The 26,173-nt window shown below is 43.2% G+C and overlaps 1 protein-coding gene across 2 annotated transcripts in view; it reads left to right on the top strand.

The window, feature by feature from the left end:
- Positions 1-5,807: 5,807 nt before the first annotated feature.
- The window catches only part of UBE2E3 (ubiquitin conjugating enzyme E2 E3), a 58,896-nt gene continuing 38,530 nt past the window's right edge, over positions 5,808-26,173 (top strand). Inside the window, exons 1-3 of one of the 2 annotated variants that reach the window (XM_069781589.1) lie at positions 5,808-6,063; positions 7,296-7,498; positions 9,667-9,717. In XM_069781589.1, the coding sequence (XP_069637690.1) occupies positions 7,305-7,498; positions 9,667-9,717 (245 nt within the window). In that variant the 5' untranslated portion in view covers positions 5,808-6,063; positions 7,296-7,304. Of the gene's footprint in view, positions 6,064-6,515; positions 6,536-7,295; positions 7,499-9,666; positions 9,718-26,173 lie in introns of those variants that run through there. The other variant, XM_069781590.1, reaches the window with a different exon arrangement.

The raw sequence follows: 26,173 nt of genomic DNA on the forward strand, positions 1-26,173 counted from the left end.
ATGAGATGTCAGAAACCAGAATTTGAAGAGCCTGTTGGGGCCCAAAGTGTCAAACTGCTGGTAGGCCAGACAAACCCTTCTGTGCCCATTGTGATGAAGGAAATCTTTTACCCACCTAACCCCAGAGAAACAGGTTAGCCAGACTGAAGCAGTAAGAAGCTGTCCAGGACCCCCATTTTTTTTTTAATAACACCCTTAGGATGGACCAATTTAGTCATGTAAATATATTATTTCTTTTTTTTGGAAAAAAGAAAAAATCCATCAGCCTATGAATAATACCTGCCCCATGTGTATGTTTCTTTCTGACCTCAACTCGGTCAAGTGAGTTTGACTTTATAATTATCTTGCTGCCTTCTGGCTGGCATGAATGAGGATATTGGCTCTGTTACTACAAGCCTATTAACTTTCTGCTTTCACTCAAACTTTGGTCTTTTGGAGCCAAAGGTTTCCAATATAAGCAGTCTGTAGATAGCACTAAGATATATGCTTGTGTATATACTTACAGATAATTTAATCTGAGATCTTTTAGGGGTGAAACATCTCTATTTGGAACAGGGAAATGAGAAGTTTACTACGCCTTCAACATTATTCACTACAGCAGCTACTACTTTCATAGCAGAATATCACACACCCAGAATGACAGCGTTATTTTACTATGCCCTGTGTGCAGAAAAGGGGCAGATTCTCACACTGAAAGTTTTCCAAGAATGCTGGTCTGCCAGGTTGTATCTGTAGAGCCAAGTTCTCCCTAACTTATGATTTACACACTATACTGTTGAATATACACCACAAAATTGTTTTATGGAGTTTATGAAGCTGCTTATAGACTTACTGTTCTCACACTTTGCAATAGGTAAAAGTCTGCCAGTATTTGCATTTTACTGTACTCTACTCAAATATTCATGATACTGTACTAAAAATTAAGTCTGTGTTAAAGCAAGCTGAAACTACCTATATATATATATATATATATATATATATACATACATCAAGGATATTTTTTTCAGTTAAAATTTCAAGGAAAAAAAATTCTCTACGTGACATTGCTTGCAGATGAATACTCACTGAAATAATGATTATTTATAGATGGAAATACCCTTATGAAGTACAAACTACTATTGTCCAGCAGACAGCCAATCCCACCTGAATTTTCTCTATTTAATTTTTCTCACTTTTCTTACAGCTTTCCAAGTAAAATGAAAACTACAAAGGTTAAAAGCTGGCTAATACAAGCTGCTTTCAACAAAAAAAGTATGGATTTTTTTAAAGCACTGATACTCAATTGACATGCACAGACACTGGATTCATATGAATGACTACAAGAACACCAAAGGGGCCATTATGGTTTTTTCTTGCATCAATAATCCACACATAAGGAAAGAATTTACACAATAGAATACAAGGACTCCATGGGAACACCGAAATAAAAACATTTCCACATGACTTTGTGCTTCAAAAACATGGATTTACCTGTTATGTTTTTTAAGTGCTTAACGCTAATCTGCCCATTAAAAACTAGTACCCAACGGACCATTTAGTCTTTTAGTGTGTAAAAAAAAAAAACCTGTCAAATCCAATATATACCATACAGTAGAATTTACTATCTACTTCATAGGATTACGCTGAAGATTAATTAATATCTGTAGTGCTTTAACATATGTTAAATATTTTTCTATGGATTTAGATACAGCAGTGTTCAACACTATAAAGAACCCTGGCTAACTAGCTAACTCCTGTGTTAAAATACAGTTGGTAAAATTCTCCTCCTGGCTTTATTCAAGCACATAAGGATCCAGTGAAAGCAGAGATATCCTGAAAACTCCTCTAAGCATCCCAAGTTTCAGGTCTCGTGACAGTCTGCATTAGAGCTGTCTCAGGACTATTGCTGAGCTACAACAGCCTCCAAAAAGTCATTCTTCAAACAAGAACAACTGAAGCACAGCAGTGTTCTGGCTCCTGCCTTCATCTCTTCCCCCTGCCCCCCTCCCCATCCTTCCTCCACCATATTCCCGTGCCAGGATTTGTAAGGTGGCAATACAAAACCAACAGATGGGCTAAACACCAGCTGACAAAGGGACCGGGAGGTGGTTTCCTAACGGTTGGTTCCTGCCCACTGCCACGCTTACTTTACTTCTCAGTTTGAGGACAAAAAAAACCTACCTCTGCTTTTCTTGTAAATTCTTGAGGATAGAAAATAATTGAAACATAGTAGGAACATTGTTCTTTAGGGGCTTATTTTTCATTCATAAACCCAAATGGACCTATAGCATCACAATGCAAAAATAATCCTATTTATGGTAGTGATTTTAAGTTTAAGGCACAACAGGATGGGCCGCAATTACTGACTCTGTAGCAGGCTTCCTGCACTCGCTTCTGTAAGTCACTACATCTCTTCCTGGCTCAAGGTTTTTGCCTAAACTACTTTCGTAGCTCTCTTTGTTAAAATTGTTAATTATCTTGGGAAAAGACATGCTGGGTATTTGTACAGGATCTACCTTGCAAGGAGCACTAGTTGTTACTATGACACTAATTACTAATAAAAACAACAATCTAAATTTTACTCCATCTACTTGTAAAAAAAAATTTTGTTCATTTCCTGGTTCTGCAGTTTGTGCCCATCTAGCTACGGTGTTGTAGTAGAGCTCCAACAGGTGCTTTAACAACACAGCCTGGTATGGGAACACACATAGAACAGAAAGATGCATTGCTAGTTGGAGATATATTTACTGTCAGGAAACAATGATTTTGTGATAAAGAAGATGGAGTGTATGACTGTAAACATTAAGTAGTATTTTCAACTGAGCTGCTCTTAATCATGAAAAATGTATGCTGGCCTTATTTTACAATCTGTACACCCTTAAAATGGTAGGGGCAAGGAGATCGAGCAATGATTTTTCCATCCTCATAGTTTTCTTGTGAGAAGAGGAAAATGCCTTTCACCCCAGTTCTGGTGCCAGGCATTGAGTTGTTTGCTATCACAGAATTTCACGTCAGATGGAGGAGACTGAACTGTGAATTCCTAAACCTATAAAAATATTTTCAGATGTCTATGCAGCCCAAAGCAGCTGTTAAACCTCTGGATGCTGACAGTAACTTCATACCCGTGCTCTGACAGAACAGGGATGGAGACATAGCCAAAAAGACACTGGGCTTCTAAAAAAACAACAACCGCCTTTGGGAGCAGGGCTTGTGAAAAAAACAAAACAAAACAAAACAAACACAAACACAAACAAAGGCAACTGATTGGGGAAAAAAATGCAGGCCTCGGCCACTCCAGAGTGCCCAGGACTGTTCAGACAAGTCTGAATGATCCTTAGGAAGGCTCTGCACTTCACAATACCAGCTGCACTTTCACAGTTCAAGTACACAATAAACTGCCAGAGAAAAAGCATTCACGATGGGTACATCAGTTAAAATTACACTGATGTCCATGAGGGATATGAAAAGCCAGAGAGATCGTGATATGTAGCTTTGTAACAATGGCTATTAAAATCGGCATTTCTCCCTCTCCTACAAACTGTACCGTACCTCTCAGCGCAGTACTTTTCCTATGGTTGACAACGTAACAAATACACCCAAGGAAAATACAACCTCTTAAGAAGAGAGTGTCATCCTTTGAGACCTGATGTCGAATGAATATTCATTCAAATAAACATCTGTTATACCCACACGTTGCTGTAGTAAACCTGTCTTAATAAGGTACAAAAGACTGGGAAAAAATAAAATCTAGGCTAGCTTTTCAATTAGTCTCTGCTAAATGGGCCGCCTTTTTCACTTTGTATCCTGAAAGCCACAGAAGCCACACAATGTGTAACAGCTGACGTGGCCTGCAACCCTTGACCAATTTACTTCCATTCGGTAGATGCACGCTCTTCTAGTACTTTTTTTTGGAGGCCTGTGTTAATTTTCACCTGAAATAAACTAGAAATTTAAACACTTAATCCTGACTTTCAAAGCTCCAGCAAGCCTCATCCTGAGCATCATCAACAGAATGGGGGGGGGGAGAAAAAAAAAGGCTCTTGGTGCTGACTGATAGATTTTTGATATTGCCGTGCTTCCCTTTTACTAATTATGCCCAGATTGCTCATCATGCCAGATACTGTTTATGCTAGGAATTTTCTACAGCATACCTCAGGGGCAAATTGCCTGTAGTGGTGATCTGGGAATTCTCTATAGCTTACTTTAACAAACAAACCTCCAGTGTTCCTCCACATCACATCACTCAACTCTCTCGCCAAATCTTGAGCATACTTTTCAACTGAGTTAACTTCAGCTACCCAGAGAAGGGTATTCCCTGACACACCAATTGTTTATTCCCTTTAGAGCACAATATATACTCTCTGACCCCTGGATCTGCACAAGCTAAGGAAACACAGGACTTTTAAGTCATTAGGCTGTTGATAATGAAAGCCCTTGAGGTAAAAGCCATCGAGGCGAAAGCCCTTGTGCTGGACAGCAACGTTAGCCTGAGATTTCATGTAAATTGCACAGACGTTTACAGTAATTGTTAATTCCTTCTCTGCTGAAGCCAGTTATCCACAGCCTTGTCTAATTTTCAGCAGAGAGAATGAATCTTCTTTTACAAGTGGATTTTATTGCCAGTACGATCAGGCTCCAAGTTTGGAATATTTACGTTATTTCAATTGGTGGATTGCTTTTACCACACGGCACACGCCAGGTGCACGTTGTGAAAAGCTGTTCAAGTACACAGGAGCACATTCGTGACGGGCCAGAAAACAAACTAAGTCTCCATCCTATACCATCTTCCTGTGACACCTACCACAACCGCTAGCGATGATTATCCCCTCTCTTCTTTAAAACATTCAGAATTTGGGACGCTGGCTGCTCGCAGAACGACTCCTAATTCTGTTTTTAATCCCGATCGCTCCTACTAGGAGCGGCGAGGCTGCGGGGTGGCACTCCTGCTGCAGCGGGGGTGCAGCACCGTGTTTCACGGCGCAGGCTCTCCCGGCACGCTGGGTCTCCTCAGCCCCGTGCGGGGCTTGCTCGGCGGGACGGCCAGGGCCGCCGCTCCGCTGCTGGGGCTCCCGCGGAGACGCTACGCCGGACGGCGGAGCGTCTCCAGTTCCCGTGGGTGAAGACGCGCCAAGCGCGGAGCTTTTTCGGAGGGGAACAGGTGAGGGAGGTAACGGCGGGCCGGGAGACCACCAGCGGTCCCATTCCCGCGTGGGCGGCCAGCGTCCGTCCCTGCGCTGGCGCCGGGCGCGAGGCACGAGGCTGCGAAGTGGTGCGAGGTGCGAGGCCGCGGCGGCTGAGGAGGCCGGGAGCGGTGGAGGCCCCACGGCCGCCACCGGGGTGCAGCCGTCGGCCGGCACCGGCCTGGCGAAGCCCGCGGCGGTGGCCGGCAGGCGCCGGCGGGCTGGAGGCAGGAGCCCGTCGGGACGCGGGCTCAGCCGGCGGCTGGCGGCGGAGGGAGGCCGCGGAGCGGGCCGGGCCGGGCCGGGCCGAGCGGCCGTCGAGAACCCCCGCGCCGCCGCGCGCCGCCGCTTTGTCCTTGCCCGGCCCGGAGCACGCGCGCCCTCGGCCGCGGCGGGAGAGCGCCTGCGCGCACCCCGGCCCGGAGGGGGGCGCGCTCCGGCGGCCGCCAGGCGGGAGCGAGCGCCCCCTCTCCCCTCCCCCCCCCGCCCCCCCGCTGGCCGGCAGCTCCGCCGGCGGCAGCCGCGGGCGCGGCGGCGGGCGGAGGAGGCGGGAGGCCGGGGGCGGCCGGCGCCCCCTCCCCCGCCCCGCCGGCGCGCGTCCCCGCCGCCGCCGCCCCCCCCCCCCCCCCCTCGCCCCGGCCCCCCGGCCCGCCGCGGGAGCCCGCGCCGCAGAGCGGGGCCCGCCAGCGCCACCCGCCGGCCGCGGGGCCGCACCGCGCCTCCCCCCGTCCCCCCCTGCTCCGGCTCTCAATGTTCCACACTGCCCGGCCACAGAGCCGCCGCCGCCGCCGTATAGCCCCCCGGCCGCCTCCGTCCCCCTCCTCGGGCGCCGCGGGCCCGGCCCGGCCCGGCCCCCCGCCATCCCGCCCCTCCGACCCAGCAGCGGGACAGGACGCCGGCGAAGGTAAGGGAGAGGCGGGCGAGGCGGCTGCCGCGGCGGCTGGGCGAGCGCGGTGGGGGGAGGCGGGGAGGAGGCGGGGGGGCTGGTAGAGGAGCTTTGTTCTTGTTTTCGGCGCTCGCTGCCTGGCGGCGGCCGGGGGCGCGGAGCCGGCCTGAGTTCACGCCTCACTTGGTGCACACGCACGGTGCGGTGCGGGGCCGGCCGAGCCGCCGCCGCCGCCGCCCGCCGCGCCGAGCCCAGCCGCGCCGAGCCCAGCCGAGCCGCGCCGCGCCGAGCCGCGCCGGGCTCTCCCCACAAAGCGCGGCCGGGCGGGCGGCCGCCTCCAGCCCTGCCGCAGCTCCCCGCCGCGCTCCTCCTCGGCCCCCCCCGGCCGCCGGGGCAGCCCCCTCCCCCCCCCGCCCGCGATCGGCGGAAAAATGTCGGTCTGGCTGGTGGAGCGGCGCGGGGAGCGGCGGCGGGGAGAGCTGTGCAGAAGGTGCAGTTTGAATTATGCTTCTTCCCCCTCCGGCAGCTCTGTGGTGGCCAAATGCAGTTCTCGCTGCTGGCCATGTAAATAACCGGGGCTGCTGCCGCCCGAGTTGCTTTAAATGCATCTCGGGGCTTTTCCCTTTTAAAACAGCAACAACAACAACAACAACAACAACAACAAAAAAACCCTCGTGTCGTGTCGTGTCGTGTCCCCCCCCCCCCCCAACCCAGCCCTTTAAATGCACAGAGCAAGTGTACGTTTCCATCTGAAATCAACCCAAGTGTTATTGGCAATATATTTTCTCAGAGAGAGGGGGAGAGGGGGGATCTGGCGTTTGGACCCAATAAAATGCTCTGCTCCAGTGTAAATATTTACAGGGTATTAGTGACTTTTTAAAAAACATTTTCAGTGAGGTCTGTTATTTACAATGTGTCATAAGTTATTAATGTTCATTGCCTAAGTACCCTGCTAAATCTGTCTCATGCCTTAGAACAAAGTCGACAATTGGCATATTGTTTGAAGTATGAAAAAAATGCGAGTGGGTTTAAAAATTGGAAATATCTGTATTTTCAGAAGTGTAAATATTGCTTTGTAGCTGTCAAACTGCAGCCCTTGGGGACGAGACAAAGAAGTATATTTTGGTTAATTTCTCAGTGAAACGGAGTTGTCACCGATTCAAGTGTTCTCTGGAACTTGGGGAATGGCAAGAGAGAGTCCTGCCTGTTGTATTTACTCTGCCTCACTTCCTCTCCTTCCCCCAAAAAAGCTCCCCACGATGTCCAGTGATAGGCAGAGGTCAGACGATGAAAGTCCGAGTACCAGCAGCGGTAGTTCAGATGCCGATCAGAGGGATCCACCTGCACCCGAACCCGAAGAGCAAGAAGAACGAAAACCCTCTGCCACCCAGCAGAAGAAGAACACCAAACTATCCAGCAAAACTACTGCTAAGCTATCTACTAGTGCTAAAAGGTAAAGCGGACAGTAAAACATTCCGTAGTATTTTTGCACAGTATTTTGAGGCACGGTGTTTGCATTGCGCTTTTCAAGGCAGGGGGGGTTCTTCTTGTAAAGCTGGGTGGAAAGCAGAAAGTACCAACTTTTGTAGTACAGGAGCCTGCCAGGCAGTATCTTCATTAATCCAAGTCTTACTTGGGTAATAATTACACAGACTTGTCATACATCTTTTGAAGAGTTGTTTGAGAACATGGTAACTTACAGGCTGGCTGGGGGGGCACCTAAATACCTTCCCTATTTGCAGAAATGCGCAAGAGAGCGTCAGCCTCGGCTGTCTTTTTCAGAGTTAGGTTTCCATGCTTGATTGGTATAGGGTGGAGTCCTCCTGGTGTATTTTATTATGGTCTGTAGACTGATGACAAGCAATGCTCTTTAATTAAAGAAGGCACAAAACCCCAGTGGCTTCCGTGGGCCTTATGACTAGCTTTTCATGTCAATGCACGGGAGAGCCTTGCACACCTTGAAGGAATGGATTCGTTCTGCAGTTCTTTCAGGAGAAACTTAGGCGAGTTTTCTCCCTTAGGATCTGCAGATTCAAACCATGGGGTTCTACAGGTAGCCTCTACCTTTTAAGTATCAAAATCTTCAGAAACCTTGTTTATTTATATCTGTGGCATTTTTATTTGCATGTGAGGTTACTGGCAGTCCAGCTCTCAAGACATGTGCTCTGATAATCTTCTGTAAGTTCAGCTGTGTGAGATAAGCAAACTCTAAATCCCTTGATTCCAGTGGTCTTTGGAGATGTAGCTTTCCAGTCCTTTCCCTGGAGCTGCTTTTCTTTATAAACATTTGCAAATATCCTGTAGCAAGAAAAAAGCTGTAGAGTAGCCGTAGTAGCTTCAGGTTTTGCTTACTCAGCGTGAATACTGTGGTTCTAACTTTTAGGAACACTTTAGTAATTTTGTATTGTATTAAATTCAGTAATTACTTATACTTGAAATGTGTTAAAATTGCTGCAGAGTATGACTGGGGGGCTTTGATGACTTTTGAGCTTGTTAAAGAAACCCTTTAAAATAGGACTAGCTGATGAAAGAAAAGTTCTGGAGCTACTATGGAGGCTTTGTAATTTGTTATTCCTTATCTTTTTTGAAAAGCCTGAGATGCAGGCTTCCGAGACTGAGTTTTCCCCTCTTGCCTTTATTTCAATTAATTGTTGCAAGTCTAATTCCATACATGTCAAATAGTTAATTTGTCTGCCTGAACTTACTGGTGCTAGTGCAAGGGCGTGCAGAGCAGTTTCTCTTAGTGCATATTTTAACACTTGCTATTCACGTGAAATTATGGTCTTGCTCGTATGGGTGCTCTTCTGAAGAGAAGTCTTATTTGATATTTTTAAGAGGAATTTACCATGCGTCTTTTGAAATTACATCTCTTACGTACCTGAATAAACAATTAAATTGACAAAAAGTTTTTGGTATTCCTCTTCCGGATCTTAACACCTTGGGAATGGTTGTAATAGAGTAAAGCTAAGCACAGATTATTTCAAGTTATTATATCACTTTTTGTCATGTAAATACAGCTACTGTATAAGGTTGGGGGAGGAAAGACAGCAGAAGGAGTGGAGAGAAGCAAAGTTGATCCAGAGAGATTATTCCAGTAACAGAAAACAGCCTGGCAGATCTGCAAATCCACTTTTTAAACACACTGCAAAGTAATAGGTAAAATATTGTGAAAAGAGTGTGTCTGCTGCCAGCACGGTTCACTTCTTCAGCCTCAGTCACAGGTCTGTAGTGCTGGTTTAAAGTCATTGTCAAATCTGCCTGTGCAGCCCCCCCCCCCCTTGCCTCATTTGCATATTAGCTTGAAAAGAAAATCTCTCTGGTAAAAAGTGCTTGGATGTGAAAAAGAGTTACTTTTCTGAATACTTGTGGGACATTTCTACCCAACTCAGTTATAAGTGTTCTGCGTACATAGAGCGTGGAGCAGGAAAAAAGCTGCAAAGTTTCTCAGCTGTGGGATTTGGGTTATGCCTCTGAGAACAAAGAGGAAGCAGCCATGTTAGCATTACTGAAGGCAAAGCCAATCTTGCATTTAACTGCATGGTGGTAGAGGGCAGTGTAATTCCCTGATTTATTCTATAGACTATCTCAAATGCTTTGTGTCTGTTCTCATTTCACCAACAGAATCCAGAAGGAGCTAGCTGAAATAACCCTTGATCCTCCTCCTAACTGCAGGTATGTAACGGTTTCTTAAATTGTGGATGGTGATAGGAGATTAATGTGCTTAGGCTAACAAATGGGAAACTTAGTGTTTACAGCTGCTGACTGTTAGACAAAAACTGTGTACAGCAGATTGAACAAGCATAGGGAACGTTTGATATTGAAGTTTGCTATTTTGCCTGCATGTTGGAGGCGTAGTCATTAGTGATTGATGTACATAGTAAAGTGTATTCGGTTTGTTTTTCGTAGCTGGTCACTGCCTTCGTGAAACATTCATTATGTGAACTTCAGAATCCACTGAAGCTTTCAACTTAATGTCTGCATGTAGTTTGAACTGGCTTTTTGAGTGCCAGGTTTATAGGGTTATCACTTCATTCTGAAGTAAAGAACCATATGTGATTTTTATATGCTTTCTCTTAGTATGTTGCTTAACAGTTAGATGAAATGAAGTATTGCCTTTAAATTTATGTGTCCGTTGGTCAAAGTTGTAGACTCTTGATATAGAATATTTTTAAGGAAGTTCCCAACTTGGGAGACACTTCTGTAAGGTTTTAGAAAATGAAATTGTAAGCTTGGAAGATTGAGTGATTTAGTCTTTGATAAAGTGACGGCAACTGGAGCACTTGATCTGTAAGAAAGTTAATAGTAGCATAGCTAGCTAATTTCTTTAAGTCTTTTGCATGTTTTACTTTTGTTTAAAGGATGCATAAAAATTCTTATTAGCTGTAAGCATCCAGTGTTCAGATTTGCAGTAAAGCTACATTTGAATAATGTTGCTTTTATTTGATGCATCTCAGTAAGATTTCTGACTGCAAGGTACCTTCAGGTTAATAGCTGATGTGTAACAGCGAGCCTTGTACATGTTTAAAATAATGCTGGAAGTGCTTTCTGATTTTATGTTGGAATTGTTTGGCTTTTTGAATAGTTGGAAAGGTTTGGTGCAGGTCTTGCAAATTCAGTAAAATGTGAGTTGTTCTCCTATCTGACTAGTCTGTGAGAGCAGGGACTAACCAGAGCTGTGTTTTACTGAGTTTGTGGTAAAGGTGTCTTACCCTAAGGACTGTGCTGTAGATTGCCTGTGGCAGCCTGACGTATTTGCACGCAGGGTCAGTGGCTCTCCCTCTTCAATAGAGGCAAGCTCTGTTGAGAGAGCAAATGTCTGTTGGGTTTGAAGTTTTTTGGTTTGGTTTGGTTTGGTTTTTTTAAGGTGGGGGATGTTTTGTTTTTAAATAACTGTTTTAAATAACTTTTAATAAATTACTGGGACCTAGTTCTGTGTTGGTCATGCACTTTATACTTGGATCCTCAAAGCAGGCATGGTAGGAGACAAGTATTTAAATGAAATAGAACATCAACACTTTGCGTTACAGTTGCTAAAAAGATAATTGTAGCAGTTTCGGGTACAGCAAGTTACAGCTTGGCTTTTAGAAGGAGAAGCCTCCCCCCTCACACTCTCCAATACCATCTGATATTTAGTTCCTCGGGAAAACATGTTCCTCTCGTATTAGCACAAGAGTGTTGCTGAGAGTTTTTCTTGTGAGCTGGTACTACCAGATGCCCAGGAATGCTGTTGAGAATGATGAAACCCCCCCAATGTGTCTAAAATTATTCAAGTTTCTCTCCTACAGAGCGTAGGGGAAAAGATTATTTTTTTGCCAGTGAGGAAGTGAGTGCTTCTGTTCCCATAAGTATTTTTTAAGAGGAATTTAACCCTTTTACTCAATGGCAACTGTATGATGAGTGCATTTTTACCTTTTGCAAAATAAAAAATATTTACAAGAGATATTGGCTTCTGTAACAGAAATTCTGGGTTTTCAGGATGAACAGTTTGAACAGAGTTTCAGTGCCCGAAGGTTTACCGTTACAATGGAATTGACTTGTTAAAAGGAGCATTTCTGGTATTAGGAGGTAAATGCAGCTGTGTGTTATGTGAAGAGCAGTTGAAGCTTGTAACACGCTTTCTTACAGGGTGTAGTAGCACAGATTAGGCAACAGACTGACACAGCAGGCATATGACACCTCTTCATTGCTCATCATGCAACAAGCAGCAGAACGCTACTTATTACATTTCTTGTAAAAGAAAAAGAATTTGTAAAAAAACCAAACCAAAACAAACATTTAAAAGCTTGTGTATCTTGGGCATATTCACATGTGCTTTAAAAATAAAAAACCTTGTCATAAGTTCTCCCAAAGAGATTTCTTCATGCAAAGTTGGTTATCCACCAGTTCTAGAGCACACCCTTATCATTTGCGGTCCACATGTTGCAGGCTTCACAAGAACACAACTGACAACCGATGCTCTTGGACATTACTCCAACTCCGGTTACTCAGTTACATAAGTGATAAAAAATTAGCAATTTTAAAAATGTGAATTATCACATATAAAACATTAAATGTTACTTTAATAGGGTACAGTACAAGTACTGAAAAGTATGTTGAACTCCTCTGTGTTAAACACTGATAGCTGCTGCCACTTCTCACCTGCCAGTTTAACTGCACGTGGAGTCATTCCATCGGAGTGATCTGTGGCTGATTTAGCTACTTTAAAATGACACCAACTGGTTGCACTGTGATTCTCATGCAAAAGAGGTGTAGGTTTCCTCAGCAGTTAAATTTCCCACACTCATATTTATTGCTATAACATCTGTTTTATAAAAATGCGGAGCCCCAAGAGAGCCCCATTCCTGGGTGTGCTGAGCAGGCCTGGGCTGCACATTAACTTCTATTTTAGGCACTGGAATAGCAGAATGACAGGCGCAGGAAAAATGTCTAAATAGCAGTTTTTTGCTTGCTTGTCTCAACAGTAGGGATTGATTTCTGATTCTTTTAATTGGACAATGAACTGTTAGAAAAATTGTGTTGTCATGCATCACGTTGTCATGTTTGTGGGCAGCAAATAAGAACTGCATCTTGGAGGTACCCAGTATAAAACTTAGTATCTTTATGCTGATAGCTTTACTCTTTAACATACAGTATTACTTTAAATTCCTGTCATTTTGGTGTGATTTCCAAGAAAGATAGAACATCAAACCCAATAAAATTAGATATGGTTTTAAGCCACTAAAGATGTTGGAGGGAAATTAAGCACTCCTTTCTCCTCATGTTTTCTCCTGTCCAACAGAAGAGCCTGAAATGAGTCAGTTACTGTCCAACACGCAGCACAGCACTAGGACAGATAGGTAAACTGAGGACACAGGTGTCTGATCCTGTTTTTTCTTGCTTTTGCTGGCTTAACTCAGAGCTGTGCTACTTGGTGCTGTGTGCTGTATTTAATTTCTTTTGTGCTTTTAATAGCATAAAGCAAAGCTAAAAAGGTCTTGGCCCTATTGCTCCTAGGCAGCTCAATTTCAAACCATGGCCAAGCACTTACACATACTTCAAGGTATGGAAGCGTGCCAAACCCCACCGTTATACGTTCTCGGGAAAATGCTGCAAAGATCTTGCACGTAATGCGTGGCAAATCTGGGCTGCAGGGATGCTCTTAAATAGGTTTGACACACCTGGAATAACTATTTTCAGTTCATGGCATAAAACTGTTTAGATCAGAGGTCACTGCTCTGTAGTTAAGGTTATATCTGCGGCTGCTGTTCTGACCTGCCCAACTTGGAGGCTGCAGCTCAGGTGGAGCAGGGCACAGCCAGCTCTGACGCTCCTTGTACTTCCTGGATTTTAGGGTTGGCACAAGTGAGGCCGTTCCCAGGGGTACCGTGATTTATGGCAGCTTCCGTTAGATGTTCCTGGCTGACCTGCTGATCCACAATAGCAAAAATGAGTACTCCCTGTCTTCTTCCCTCACTCCTCCTCATTTCCATCCCCAAATTAATCATTGTTCATCTTCATGGGAAAGTTTTTGAAGTTCAATCCAGTATTAAGTAAATTTAGTAACACCCATGCCAGGAAATGAAAGCAAACACCACTCAGAGCTTAATTCATGTGGTTTAAAAAGAGATGAGTTAAGATAGTGCATCTTTCCCATGCATTTTACAGTCTGTTCTGTCAGTTGGCTTTAATCTCCTTGTTAAATTAAATATCAGACATCTGAAAGCAAGTGGTTAAAAAAGAAGAAGAAAGGCTGGACAAAGGACGTGCCTTAGAGCACTGGTCAGAGAGACAACTTTCCTCCTTCGTAGCTGCTAGGAAATGGGAATTCTTACCAAGGGAGAGCTGCTTGAATCGTCCCAAAGGCTCCCTGCTCTGTCTCATCCTCTAGCTAGTGAGTGCCTGACCTGATAGGTCTGTTGAAAAGATTTTCCTTGATAGGGATTACTATCTCGATTACTATTTATTTTCAGGCCTTGTATGCTAATATATACTAATGTGATTTCTTGAGCAATACTACAAAAGGTAGCAGCTGATGATTTTGCTGTTTGTAGCCTCTCTTTGACTTGCAAGTAGGTTGATAATTTATGAGTAGTTAATTTTAAAATTACTTATTTTAAAATAACACTCCGAAGTATGTGTACTGAGCACAATGGGAGCAAGACATGTAGGGGTTTTGTTTTAATACAGGGTTCTTCTGCTTCCTTAGGACTGCATTTGTCCCTTTCATTACTGCCACATCTTGGGCTAATTCTACACTGCAGAGTGTTGCCAACCCAACCCCATGGTCTGGAGCTTGACACAAAGAAAAATGCCTGCAAAACCCTGGCAGACGAATGCTATTACTGGTTTAGTTATGGACCCATGAATCCAGATGTTTGTAACTGTCTCACTGTGGTTATTACCCCATCAGTGGGGAAGCATTGCAGTATGTATTTAAAGCAATATTGTGAAGGTATCCTTCAGACCAGCAATTTAAGCTCTTTCAATTGAGCTGTCTGAAACAATGAGGAGCAATGAACAATTGTGCTGGTGGTGCAGGCTCTTCCACGTGCAGAGGTAGTGCTGGATTTGAGCTAACGCAGCCTTGTGTTAGCGAGGAAAGTGCCGCAGCTAAGCTGGTAGAAGCCTTCCTTTTGTTAACATACTCTATCTACAGTAAGGTTATAGGCAAATGTTTACTCTGCAAACAGTTGTGCCTGTTGAAGATGTTACTGCACAGCTGTGGTTTGCTCCAGTTCTGCCATGGAGGTGACTACTCCAGTCAGTAAGTGAAGCAGATTCATGTGATTACTCCATAGTTCTCCCCAGGGAGGAGAAGAAAAAAAATCATCCAAGTTTGCTTAAATGGTTTAAATAGGTGATTCAAACTAACTCGGCTGGATTTTTCCTCCCTCCCTTCAGAGTAGGGATTGTTCACACAAAGCATTTTGTCAGACGCACCAGGATATGAATAAGTCAATCCATTCCTTTGTCTCTCCAATGTATTAAGTTTCCATCTCTCCTTTGTCAAAGCCAGGCGTTAGTTCTGTTGCTTTTTTGAAATCAGTAGGAGGAAGAATATTCTGAATGCAGTCAAATACCAGGCCCCTATACAGTAGCACAAATGTGTGTCGAAGTCTTCATGTGTACTTTTTTTTTCCAGTCAAGCTGTTGGCTTTTCAGTTCAATGGCAGTCCCCCAGTTTTGTGTTTATTCTGTTAATTTCTTATTGGGCAAACATCTTCATATTGCTAAGTATTGAGTCTCACTGAGAAAAAAAAAGGTGTCAGTTTTGCTTGTTTTCACCTCTGCAGTGAAAACCCCAGCTGTGAACACTAAATAGATCCCTATAGAAGGAGAAGTTGGTTAAGGTATGTAAGAGAGTTTGTTCTGAGTATGTGCAAAAATGCCTGTGCTGAAGCTGAATGAGCAAAGTTTAAAAAACTTCACTCAAACTCTACTTGATAATGTATCTTCTGATAGTTACATTATACTTTTTATTGTCTCTCCCTGCCCAGCACTTTCTCACCACTGAGAAATAAATACATGCTACAAGAAAAGTGAAGTTTGCAGAATGGTTCTGAGAACACAAACCCACACGATTATTTCTAACACTTCCTTCCCTATACAGAAGTTTGCAGTTGCAGTTACAAAAATACAATGAAAAGCATTCACAACTCCTGTAAGAGCATGTTTGAAGTAGCTCTCGAGTGAATATTGAAATACTACTTTTTAGTATTGTCCAGCTCTGAACATAGTCCTGCGGTTCCTTCTAAAGCATTTCCTTCATTGTTAGCTGCTGAATGTAAATCAGTATCTCACAGTGATTTAAAGATATGTTTATCTAGTGATAGCCTTGATTTATCTGAAATTATTTCTACTAAGCATTTTCTTCCATTCTCTTTCTTCCCTCCCTCTTTTTTACCAGAAGAGTATAGTCTAGGTCAGTGTAGGAAGGAGCGATATAATTTAGCACAGCAATCAGAATTCTGGTGTTTTTGTATTTCTGTCCATTTGTAGTAACAGCCTGGTTCTGCCATCTTTATATGTGCAGAATGGCTTTTACCTTATTTGCCAGTAGTCAGTGAAACTGCTTAAGGAGTAGGGATGAAACTAACTTAGAAAGGCATTTCAGTAAAACATTTAAGTGTTAAGTAGAGCTAGAGTGCACTGTTATTTAACATGCTTTTATTAAAAAAATGCAACAGTGGAAGATTGTGTAACTCCTGAATGTTTTGAATTGTGAGAATATTTAAATTACTTTCTTTTCAGTTCAGAGCAGATGACAGATCCACTAACTCAAAATGCCTCAAGTTTTTTTCTTCCCCTGTGCTAATATCGACCTCTTGCAAGCTATAAACCAAGGTTTTTTACCAACCCCCACACAGTGAATTTCTCATGCAAGTAATCTCAGTGGCATAATTACAACAGGGTTATGCAACACAAATCAACATACCTACTCACAGGAGTAAGTTTTCATGCCTACAGATTTGCAGGTTAGGCACTTGTGTAAGCAGTGTCCACAGTGCTGTTGTACATGCTCTTAAATGTCTTTGTGTTAGTCAAAAGGTCGTATAGATCCTTCACTGTTTTTCATTAGCGTTACTGTAAAATAAACCAAAAAAAAAAAAAAAATCATGCCTGACTATCTACTCCAGAGTTGTAGAAATAGTTAAAACACTTTTCACTGTAGCTACTGGTGTTAGAAAACTGACCCTCATTATGTCAGTTTTATCTGGAAACAATAGAAGAGCCCAAGCTGGACCAGTTTTTTAAACAATTCTTTAAACATTGTTGTGCAAAAACTTGTAAAAACCGCAAAGTAATGTGTCCTTCTTAGACTTAAGGACAAATCTGCTTTTCTAATATCCATTTGTATAACTGTATAAAGGCCTTTTAGGGTCTGTGATAAAACTGATTAAAATATGCTGTGCATATTATATTTCTTTTTACACTCAAACTGTGCATTGCTTGCCACTGCCAGCCTGTCATATTTAGTTTGTGATAAACAGTATGTATGGCAAGGTCCTAGCACACTGAATGCTTCCCCCTCAGACTGATTTGTCTGTGTGTATCGGTTACTCTTTGATTTGATCTTTACTTTTATAGAGTTGGGACACCTAATTTTAATTAAAATTAACGAAGTGCAAATATAAGAGAATCAGCTGAACTACATTAAACCCTTTATTTAAAATGAGTTGACTACTTCATATAAAACTGATGTGTGGAGATTTCCTGGAGCTGATGTAACTAGGACTTGCATAGATGTGGAACATTTCGAAACAGGTAATACAGACATAATGAAAAATACCTTGAGCATGTTTTCTGAGTTCAGGGCTAAGTAGGCAGGAGCAAGAATATCCAGCTGCCATCTAGGACAGGAGCATGCATACAATTAAGCTAGCCAGGAACTATGCTGTAACTTTAAATTGATGCCTTACTTTGAGCCAGTAACTGCTAGTGATAAACGAGTCCTAGCCTGCTTGCATTAATTTGGATTAATTTTCCCTGTGCAGAGAGTGCACTATACTGTTATCTAGTTCAGAACTGTGGCTGAAGCAGTTGTTAATTTTATAGCACTTACTGTAAAACAGACTGGCCAGATCTTTTAGGGACTCATACAGATTTAATTGACAGTGTTGAAACTACTGTTGTAAGCATCACTTTTGGAAACAAATGAGGGGAGAGATTGCCTTGATGAAACACCATGGTGACCTGTAGTTACCAGTGGGTCACTTTCAGGGGAGACGAATTTGTAGAGAGGGTCTGTAGAGGACCATGCTGCAGTCATAAGTAATTGATGTTTTCATTGTTGATGTGGATACTGGACTAGAGCATATAAATACTGCATTTGCAGGTAACAGTGGGGAGGAAGGGGTTGTAGGCACATTGGAGGACAGGACTAGAATGCAAAGTGACATGAGCAAATATAGGAAGTGACCTTAAAAATAGCATGTAATTTAACAATGAGAACTGCAAGGCACAGCACTTCAGTAGGCATAATCAGCTGCACAAATCCATGGTGAAAAAAAGACTGGATGAGGAGCAGTTCTTCAGAAAAGGTGTAGCCACTCTGAGGATCATGTGCTTCCCAGGAATCAACAATATGAGGCCACAGCAAGAGAAATAAATAGAACAACAGTCACAATAGGAGGATGTATTTAAGAAAAGAAAAAAAAAGTGTTGGAGACATGTTGGAGACATTCAGTTCAGCATTAGTAAAGGCCAGCTGGAGTACCTTATCCAGTTTTAAGCACAACACTGCAAAGTGACATGGGCTAGATGAAGAGAATACAGATCAGAGGAAAGAAAGAGAGAAAGAAAAAAAGAAAGAAGGAATAATCTTTGCTTATAGAAGAAAGTTGCTGCAAAGGAAATATCGCAATTGCTGCTGGTCCTGTCTGGTAGTTATGGAGAGCAACTCAAATTGCCATAATGAAGACCTAATTTAGGCAAAGACCTAATTTAGACATGAGGAATGCCTAGCTATAAAGACAGTATGTGTAAGGAGGTGGTGGATCTGCATCACCAGAGTTTTTTAAGAACAAAGTGTAGACAAACGACTGGCAGGAGCAGTTAGATACAGTTGATTCTATCTTTAAGCAGGAAATGGACTAAATGACCTCTTGAGGACCAGTTTGACCAAGCTATCTGTGATAAAAGATTTAAATAACAATGTTAAAGGAAAGCTCATCAGGAAGTGATTTTCCCTTCATTTAAAAACTGTATTTTAATCAGGGTTTTGTAGTATAATCATCCTGGAAAATATACAGGTTCTATGATTTCATGCAACAACAGTAACAGCAATTATTTAAAAAGTCACTGGAACTGCACAGGTTTTGTCCTGTTTTCAATTTAAAAAAGCAAATATCTAGTGATTTTTCTGCTGATTTTTTTTTTTTTCCCCCCGCATTTTGGCTTTGTTTCATTTTGGGTCCAATCCTACTTTCCTTGCACAAAGTTGCCACGTTCTGCTAACTAGAAATAAGCTAGGCACACGTCATCAATTCTCCAGAGGTATATCACCTTTGTGAGAAACTAATAGCACTGATTGTGCAGTAGATCCTGATTTTTTGATACTCCATGTGCTCTGTACTTGGATTCTCTGCTTTTGTTCCACAGGCACATAAGTACCTGTAACACAGATAAACAAAAGCAAGGAATGTTTTTTCCCTGCTTCATAGAAGCAGTTTGCAGTAGATACGCAAGGCCTAATGCATCTGTGCACAACACCCCAAATGGATCTAAGCACATCAGAAAACAGTTGTATAGCATACTGCTTCTGACCATGGATCCTATCTCTAAGCACCCTCTGGAGTCAGGGCTCAGAAGATTGTAGTGGAAATGTAAGCAGCCTGGCAGGTTTCCAGCGGATGAGTTAATGCTGCTATAAACTTCAGTAGTTCCTCTCTGAGGCAGGCAGAAGGGTGCAGGCGCTGGGAAGGTAGCCAACGAAGGCAAAGAGCAGACGGCAAAGCTAAAGGCCAGCCTCAAGGATTCACAACACGATTGTCTTTGAGGTGGGCTCCTCCCTTGCCAGAAACCCTTCATGTAGCTTCAGTGGCAGGGCTGGAAATCAGTAAGCAAATTAAGGGTTTCATTCAGTGCAAAGCCAGCCTGACTTGTGGATGCTTGGTAGCACAGCTTGAGCAAAGGTAGCTATGCCCAGCACTCAAGCCACTCCATGACTGGATTAGCAGTACAGGGTGCTGCAGAAGAGGAGGTTCTTGGTCATGCCAGGTCAGTCCATTGAGCTTGAAGCTGCAGTGAGGCGGTTTAGGTTTGAACTCAGGTTATCACTTCACTCTGAAGCCTAGACATGGAAGTCACCAAAATATTGAAGACAGTAAATCAGTAGAGCATCAGCAGGTCAGATTCCATGGGACAAATAGAAAACAAATGGCAAAGAGAACCATTGATGTTTTCCTTTCTGTAAGGGAAGGTTAGCAGCAGAAAGCTATTTTTGTTTGCAATTTAAGTAAAGCATTTAGACTGTAAACACTTTGAGCAAAGTGAGTTTCGGGGGGGGCGGGAAAGCCTTATAATAGATTAGTAGCTATGCAATAGGAGATATGTTCGGCTGATGGTGATGCTTGCTGTGAAGCTGCAGCTATTGTAGCAGACAATGGACAGCCAGATTCCTCCCTGTGCACAGGCACCTTTTCTAACAAACAAAGGACTTGTGTACTGTGCAGTCACTGCCTGGGGTATGCTCGTACTTTAACTAGCTTTTGTCCTTCCCCCTGGTATCTCAACATCAGAGACCTCATCCAGGCTGGAGGATCCATGGGACAAATGAAGTAGTACAGGGATGGTTAGTTGACATTGAGCTCTGTGTTATCATTGTACATTGGTGCTCGTCCTAACTTGTTCATAGATACCTAGGGCATATCTGTATCTACTTCATTAATATCGATGGCAGAAGCCGTAAATGGGACATTACAGATTTAGCGACACCTCCCTCTACAAACACCTTAAGGGCCCAGTGAACCAAACCCATTATGCCAAAGCCCAGTTTTGTGCTTAGAGTTTTGGACTTCAACATCTTGGGGAAAAAAAATGAGATGTGGTTTAATTTCTAGCCTATAAAGCAAAAGCAAAGAGAGGTCTTAAGAGACTAAAATCAACTTGTAATGAACGCTGTAACAAACACTATATTCCCATGGAAGCAAATTTAAGTGATCTAAGTTACACAGCACAACCTACTGCATATTAAGCATAGTCTGAGTGATTAAACAAACTTCTTATGCAAAGGGTAGAAATACTATACAACCTAAAATTCTGCAAGCTTGATTAAACAGTAATCAAATCTGAGAGGGTGATCTGCACATGATAAACTATTTGAAGTACAGTCTGTGGTTGCAAAAGTGTTTGCTTGTCTGGAGTAGATATTCTGTATGATACCCATACAAATTTTATACAGCCAGGTAGTGCCTAGCTCCACGTTCCTTTTCCTCCACAGAGTGCTGGGATTGCTGGGGTGCTGTGAAGAACTGCAATAGCAACCTGGCTACCTCATTTTTTTTTTTAGTTTGGTTTGCCTCTTTTTTTCTTTTTTTTTTTTTTTAAGTAACTGAAAGCCAGAATTACAGCTGGTGTACTTACTTATACCAGAGCAAACACACCATAACTTAGTTTTTTTAAAAAGGAAACAAGTTACTAAAGTAAAAGGGGCATCAGCAAAACAGAGCAGTAAGAGAACAGTGATTTGTTTGAGAATATACATTACCAAACCTTAAATAGATCAATACCTGGAGAAATCAATTACTTTCTAGATTCTCTGAGAGCAAATATGGTGAAAGCATTTCTTTCAAGTATTTTGGCTGGGTATTTATTTTTCATGGTAATACCACAGACTAGCATTATTTTAAGTGTTTGTTTTTTGTTAAGCCTGCTTGGGTTTTTTGTCTTAGGAATAGAAGAAACACAATAATTTCTTATCAGTTAGAAGGCAAGCTGACAATAGTTGCTGTCTGTACTAAAACAACTATTGTAGGCTGAGCACTCTGTGGTTTTCCTAGATATAAAGGGCATTCTGGGCAAAGTTCCCATACAATGGCAAGTGTGTCTTACTAGAAATTAGTGAAGGTGGGGTCAGGGATGGAGGAAACAGAGAGAGATGTGAGCTGTACTAATCAGATAAGTGTCTTGTTATCAGTTTTATTTTCTTTCTGTACTGAAAGCAAGCTCTGTCAGAACATGTCTTCAGTTAGACTTTGATAATTCTGGTATGGGCAGAAAGAATTGGGAACTGTTACTTCCTGTGAATTACACTTGTCTTTTGTGTGATTTTTCTATGCTTTACATACCATGTCTAAATAAAGCTAGAAATAATTATTTGCTGAAGGGCTAATAAACTTAATTTGGCCTGGCACTGTGCAATGGTGATTCGTACTGCTCTCTGTAGTGTTTTAATAGAGGTGAAAAGGAGGTTCTGCTAGTTGATGCCAAGGTATAGAACCACCTGTGAGATGTTTTGAGCTTTTTCTGTGGAACCATGAGTTTATAGCACTGAAGCTTAGTTACCAAGTATTTAAGGCCATTTTCAGTAGTAGATTCTTTAAAAAGGTATTAGAATGTTGAGGGGAAAAAAACCCCAAAGTTTGTTTTCTTCTTTTTTAACAGTTAAAAGGGTTGCTACTTTAGGCACTTTCCATTAGGCAATTGTTGGCTGGAGAGATGGAAAAGGTTTCTTCTGCTTTAGCTAACCTTCTTCAGCTTTAGCCTTCTATCCGTTCAGACACAACCAGTGAGAAATCACGTTACTGTTGGCTTGTTAATAGTTATCATGTGTTTTCAGCTTCTCCTTAGAGTTTCTTTCTATCCCTTTCCTAAGGGGCATTGGTGGTCACAACAAACTATCTCGTTTGGGTTGTGGAGGTTTTCTGGCTCAGTGCTTTGTTTCAGGTGGTGGGTGTGGAGACGCCCTGCACCAGCTGCGTCACCATCTCTGTGGCCAGGTCTGTCTCCGCGCTCCAGCCTAACTCAAGTGCTGGAGAAGCTGAGGCAAAATTTTAATCTTTTTGTTAAATCTGCATGGTGGCATCTTCAGCTTTGCATGGAGCGAGCTTAATTTTTTACCTTGTACGCTCATATCTGGGTTGGCGCTTGATGCGAAAAGTTGAAGCACGTGAAGGATTGAGTTAGGCAGGGGGGTTGTGGAATGGGTCAAACGTGTTTGCTGGCTGCTTCTGTTAGGTGATCACTAGTGAAACAGTTATGTGCTGGTGTTTTAACTCTCACACTGAGTTTTTATTAGAAAATTTCAAATTCCCTGGGTCCTTATCCTGTTTAAGCATAGGGAGGAGTTCTATAGTCTGAGGCAGACAAAGCTTTGCTAGCCTAAAAATGATAAGCCCAAATTAATCTGTCCTTGCAAATAGCTAGGCTCTGTGTAACATTGGAAAACTAAATCTTTGAACTTGGGACTCAGCTTTCTGGATTTCTTGGCTGCTCGGTTCGCATGGCTGTGGGCACATCGCATTGTTGAGCTCCCTGGTACAGCGCTGCTGACTGAAAAAGCCTGAGTCCCATCGGGGTGGTAGGGCTGGGTGCTGGCAGGTCGTTCTCTTCTAACGGGTACCTGTACCTTCTGCAGGCTGCTTAAGTACAGGATTGTGTCATTCAGTGAATGAATGTGAATCCTCATCCTGCTGGATGCTATTTAGGCTGCTGCATCACCGCTGAATTGCTCTGTGTGCTGCTCTGTGTTGTTAGCTGAGGAGCAGGCCATGCTTGATACTTGTGCTGTAAATGCCTACTGCCTACTTTTCACTTAGGACTCTAAGAGAGGTTTTGGTAACAATGACAAGTGGCATTCCTCAGGGGTCGATATTGGGACCGGTGCTGTTTAACATCTTTGTTGGCAACATGGACAAGTGGGATTGAGTGCACCCTCAGCAAGTTTGCCAAAGACACCAAGCTGTGTGGTGTCGGTCGACACGCTGGAGGGAAGGGATGCCATCCAGAGGGACCTTGACAGGCTTGAGAGGTGGGCCTGTGCGAACCTCATGAGGTTCAACAAGGCAAAGCACAAGGTCCTGCAGATGGATTGGGGCAATCCCAAGCACAAATATAGGCTGGACAATGAGTGGACTGAGAGTAGCCCTGAGGAAGAAGGACTTGAGGGTATTAGTGGATGAAAAACTGAATATGAGCCAGCAATGTGCGCTCGCAGCCCAGAAAGCCAGTCACATTCTGGGCTGTGTCAAAAGAAGAGTGACCAGCAGGTCGAGGGAGGTGATTCTCCCCCTCTACTCTGCTCTTGTGAGACCCCACCTGGAGTACTGTGTTCAGCTCTGGGGCCCTCAACACAAGGACATGGACATTATGGTCCATGGAGTGAGTCGAGAGGAGGGCCACGAAGATGATCAGGGGTCTGGAGCACCTCTCCTATGAAGACAGGCTGAGAGAGTTGAGGTTTTTCTGCCTGGAGAAGAGAAGGCTCTAGGGAGACCTTATAGTGGCCTTCTAGTATTTAAAAGGGGCCTACAGGAAAGCTGGAGAGGGACTCTTTATCAGGGAGTGCAGTGATAGGACAAGGTGTAACAGTTTAAACTGAAAGAAGGTAGATTTAGATTAGATATTAGGAAGAAATTCTTTACTGTGAGGGTGGTGAGACATTGGAACAGCTTGCCCAGGGAAGTTGTGGATGCCCCATCCCTGGAAGTGTTCAAGGCCGGGTTGGATGGGGCTTTGAGCAACCTGGTCCAGTGGAAGGTGTCCCTGCCCATGGCAGGGGGGTTGGAACTAGATGATCTTTAAGGTTCCTTCCAACCCAAACCATTCTATGATTCTATGAACTCTTTTTTTTGTTTTCTGACAAATGCAAATTTGATGTGCTTAATTTTTCTTTACTCCTGTATTCAGATTCTGACCTTTGAAGAGTAAATGTAAATAAAATGTCTTATCTGGATTGTCAGACTTAGTTGTGCTTGCACTTTCTTTTTGTTTTTAAATATGGGAGTAAGGAGACAGGAGTGACAGTGAGCATACCTCTTCCTACACCTGAGATATGCTGGACACCTCCCCTCTAAAATCCTCCATCCAGGCTGGGCAGCTTTCCAGTAAAGATGACACGTGCCCACCAATGTGATAGCAGCTAGTTTCAGGAGGTGGGAAGACAAGAGTGCTGTTCGAAAAATACTGCTGCCCCAATAGAAATATCTTTTTTTCTTCTGCTTCTTGAAAGTGTGTGAAGAACAGGTAGTTACATGAGACTGTATTGCCCCAGGTCTTAGTCCAAATCCATTTATGCCCAGAAGCGTTCCAGGTTTGTTAACTTTCAAAGTGCCATGGACTTTTGAAGCACAAAGGAAAAAAAAGGCAACACTAAGTTGTGCAGTGAGCAGTCTGTGCAGTGCACTGAATATTATTTCTGAAAGTAATTCTGTTGATCTTTTTCTGAAGTCGGTCTCTGATCACAAAACTAAGGGGGTCAGTTCTCGTTAGTTCTGCAGTAGATGTCATTAGCAGTGAATGCTTGACGAGCAGCATCTGTGAGATGCTGTACTGCAACTGCTTGTGCTTTCCATATGCAACATCTCTGTTCGGTACGAAGTCAGCTGGCAGAGTGCAAAGCACCATGAGTCATCCTGGCACTGCTGGTGTGTACAACTACAGTCTCTAAGCTAGGTGCAAGCCAGACCCTGGCTTTTATCCGGTCTGTATGCAGAACAGGACAGAGAAGCACACCTTTGCGCTCTTCTGTCCTGGGGAGGTGTATAAACTGCAGTATCTTAGGTGCTGTTGGAAATTGCACCAGCCGCATGTGGTCCCAAGAGGCTGAAACCTCCGTTAGGAGAGAACGTGTTTCTGGGTGCCCCAGCTCTGCTCCAGAGCCAGCAGCGCAGCGCCAGCCAAGGGCACCTCTTTCTCCCGGCGAGGAGCAGTGTTGGCCCAGCATGCTAATAGTGTAGCCATGCTCTGCTTGTAGCGTGACTCAAAATGACTGTGCTAATAACGGGTGTTGTGCCTCTCAACCTGTCAGTTAGCAGTTTCTCTGATTTTTTTCCTAGTCTCTAAAGTTTTAATGTTGGAGCCTGGATTGCCAGTGGAATAGGAATTTGGGGAAAAAGGTCTTCATAAGTAAAGTTTGAAAGACAGAAGCTTTACTATAAACCCTTTTTGTTCTCATTTTTGGTATCTGCAATAAGTTGTTCCCAGTATTATTAATTCTTCTGGCAGGTGGAGTTAATTTATTTGTGTATTAGACTTCATGCTGGTGGATGAATTATAGATTTAATTATGGTCCAGGTGCTCAGAGCTTTGCTGTTCTTCTAAACGTGAAATATAAAGAAAAAGTAAGTCTGAGTAATTTTTTGGCTTGTTGAATAAATGTAAATATCAGGAAACCATGCCAGAGTATAAATAACGAGAGGATTTACTTTGGGGAGAATGTTATTATCTACTCTAGGGTATTCTACTTTGTGGGGAGGATTAGTGCTCTGCATTATACTGGGACACACCTTTTTACAGCTACTACTCCATGCAGCAGAAGATTTAAAACTTTTACCTGCAATTCCTTGTATTTTCAGACAAAGTTTCTTTTGCAATTACAGCTGATTATTAGTGGCCAAAGGTTGAATGGAGTTAACATAGTCTTAACAGGAAACACTCCCTGATTCCCTGGTAGGTGTAAATAACCTACCTACTTGTAGTTTTCCTCTTC

Source organism: Haliaeetus albicilla, chromosome 4 (assembly GCF_947461875.1).
Source record: "Haliaeetus albicilla chromosome 4, bHalAlb1.1, whole genome shotgun sequence".
Lineage (NCBI taxonomy): Eukaryota > Metazoa > Chordata > Aves > Accipitriformes > Accipitridae > Haliaeetus > Haliaeetus albicilla.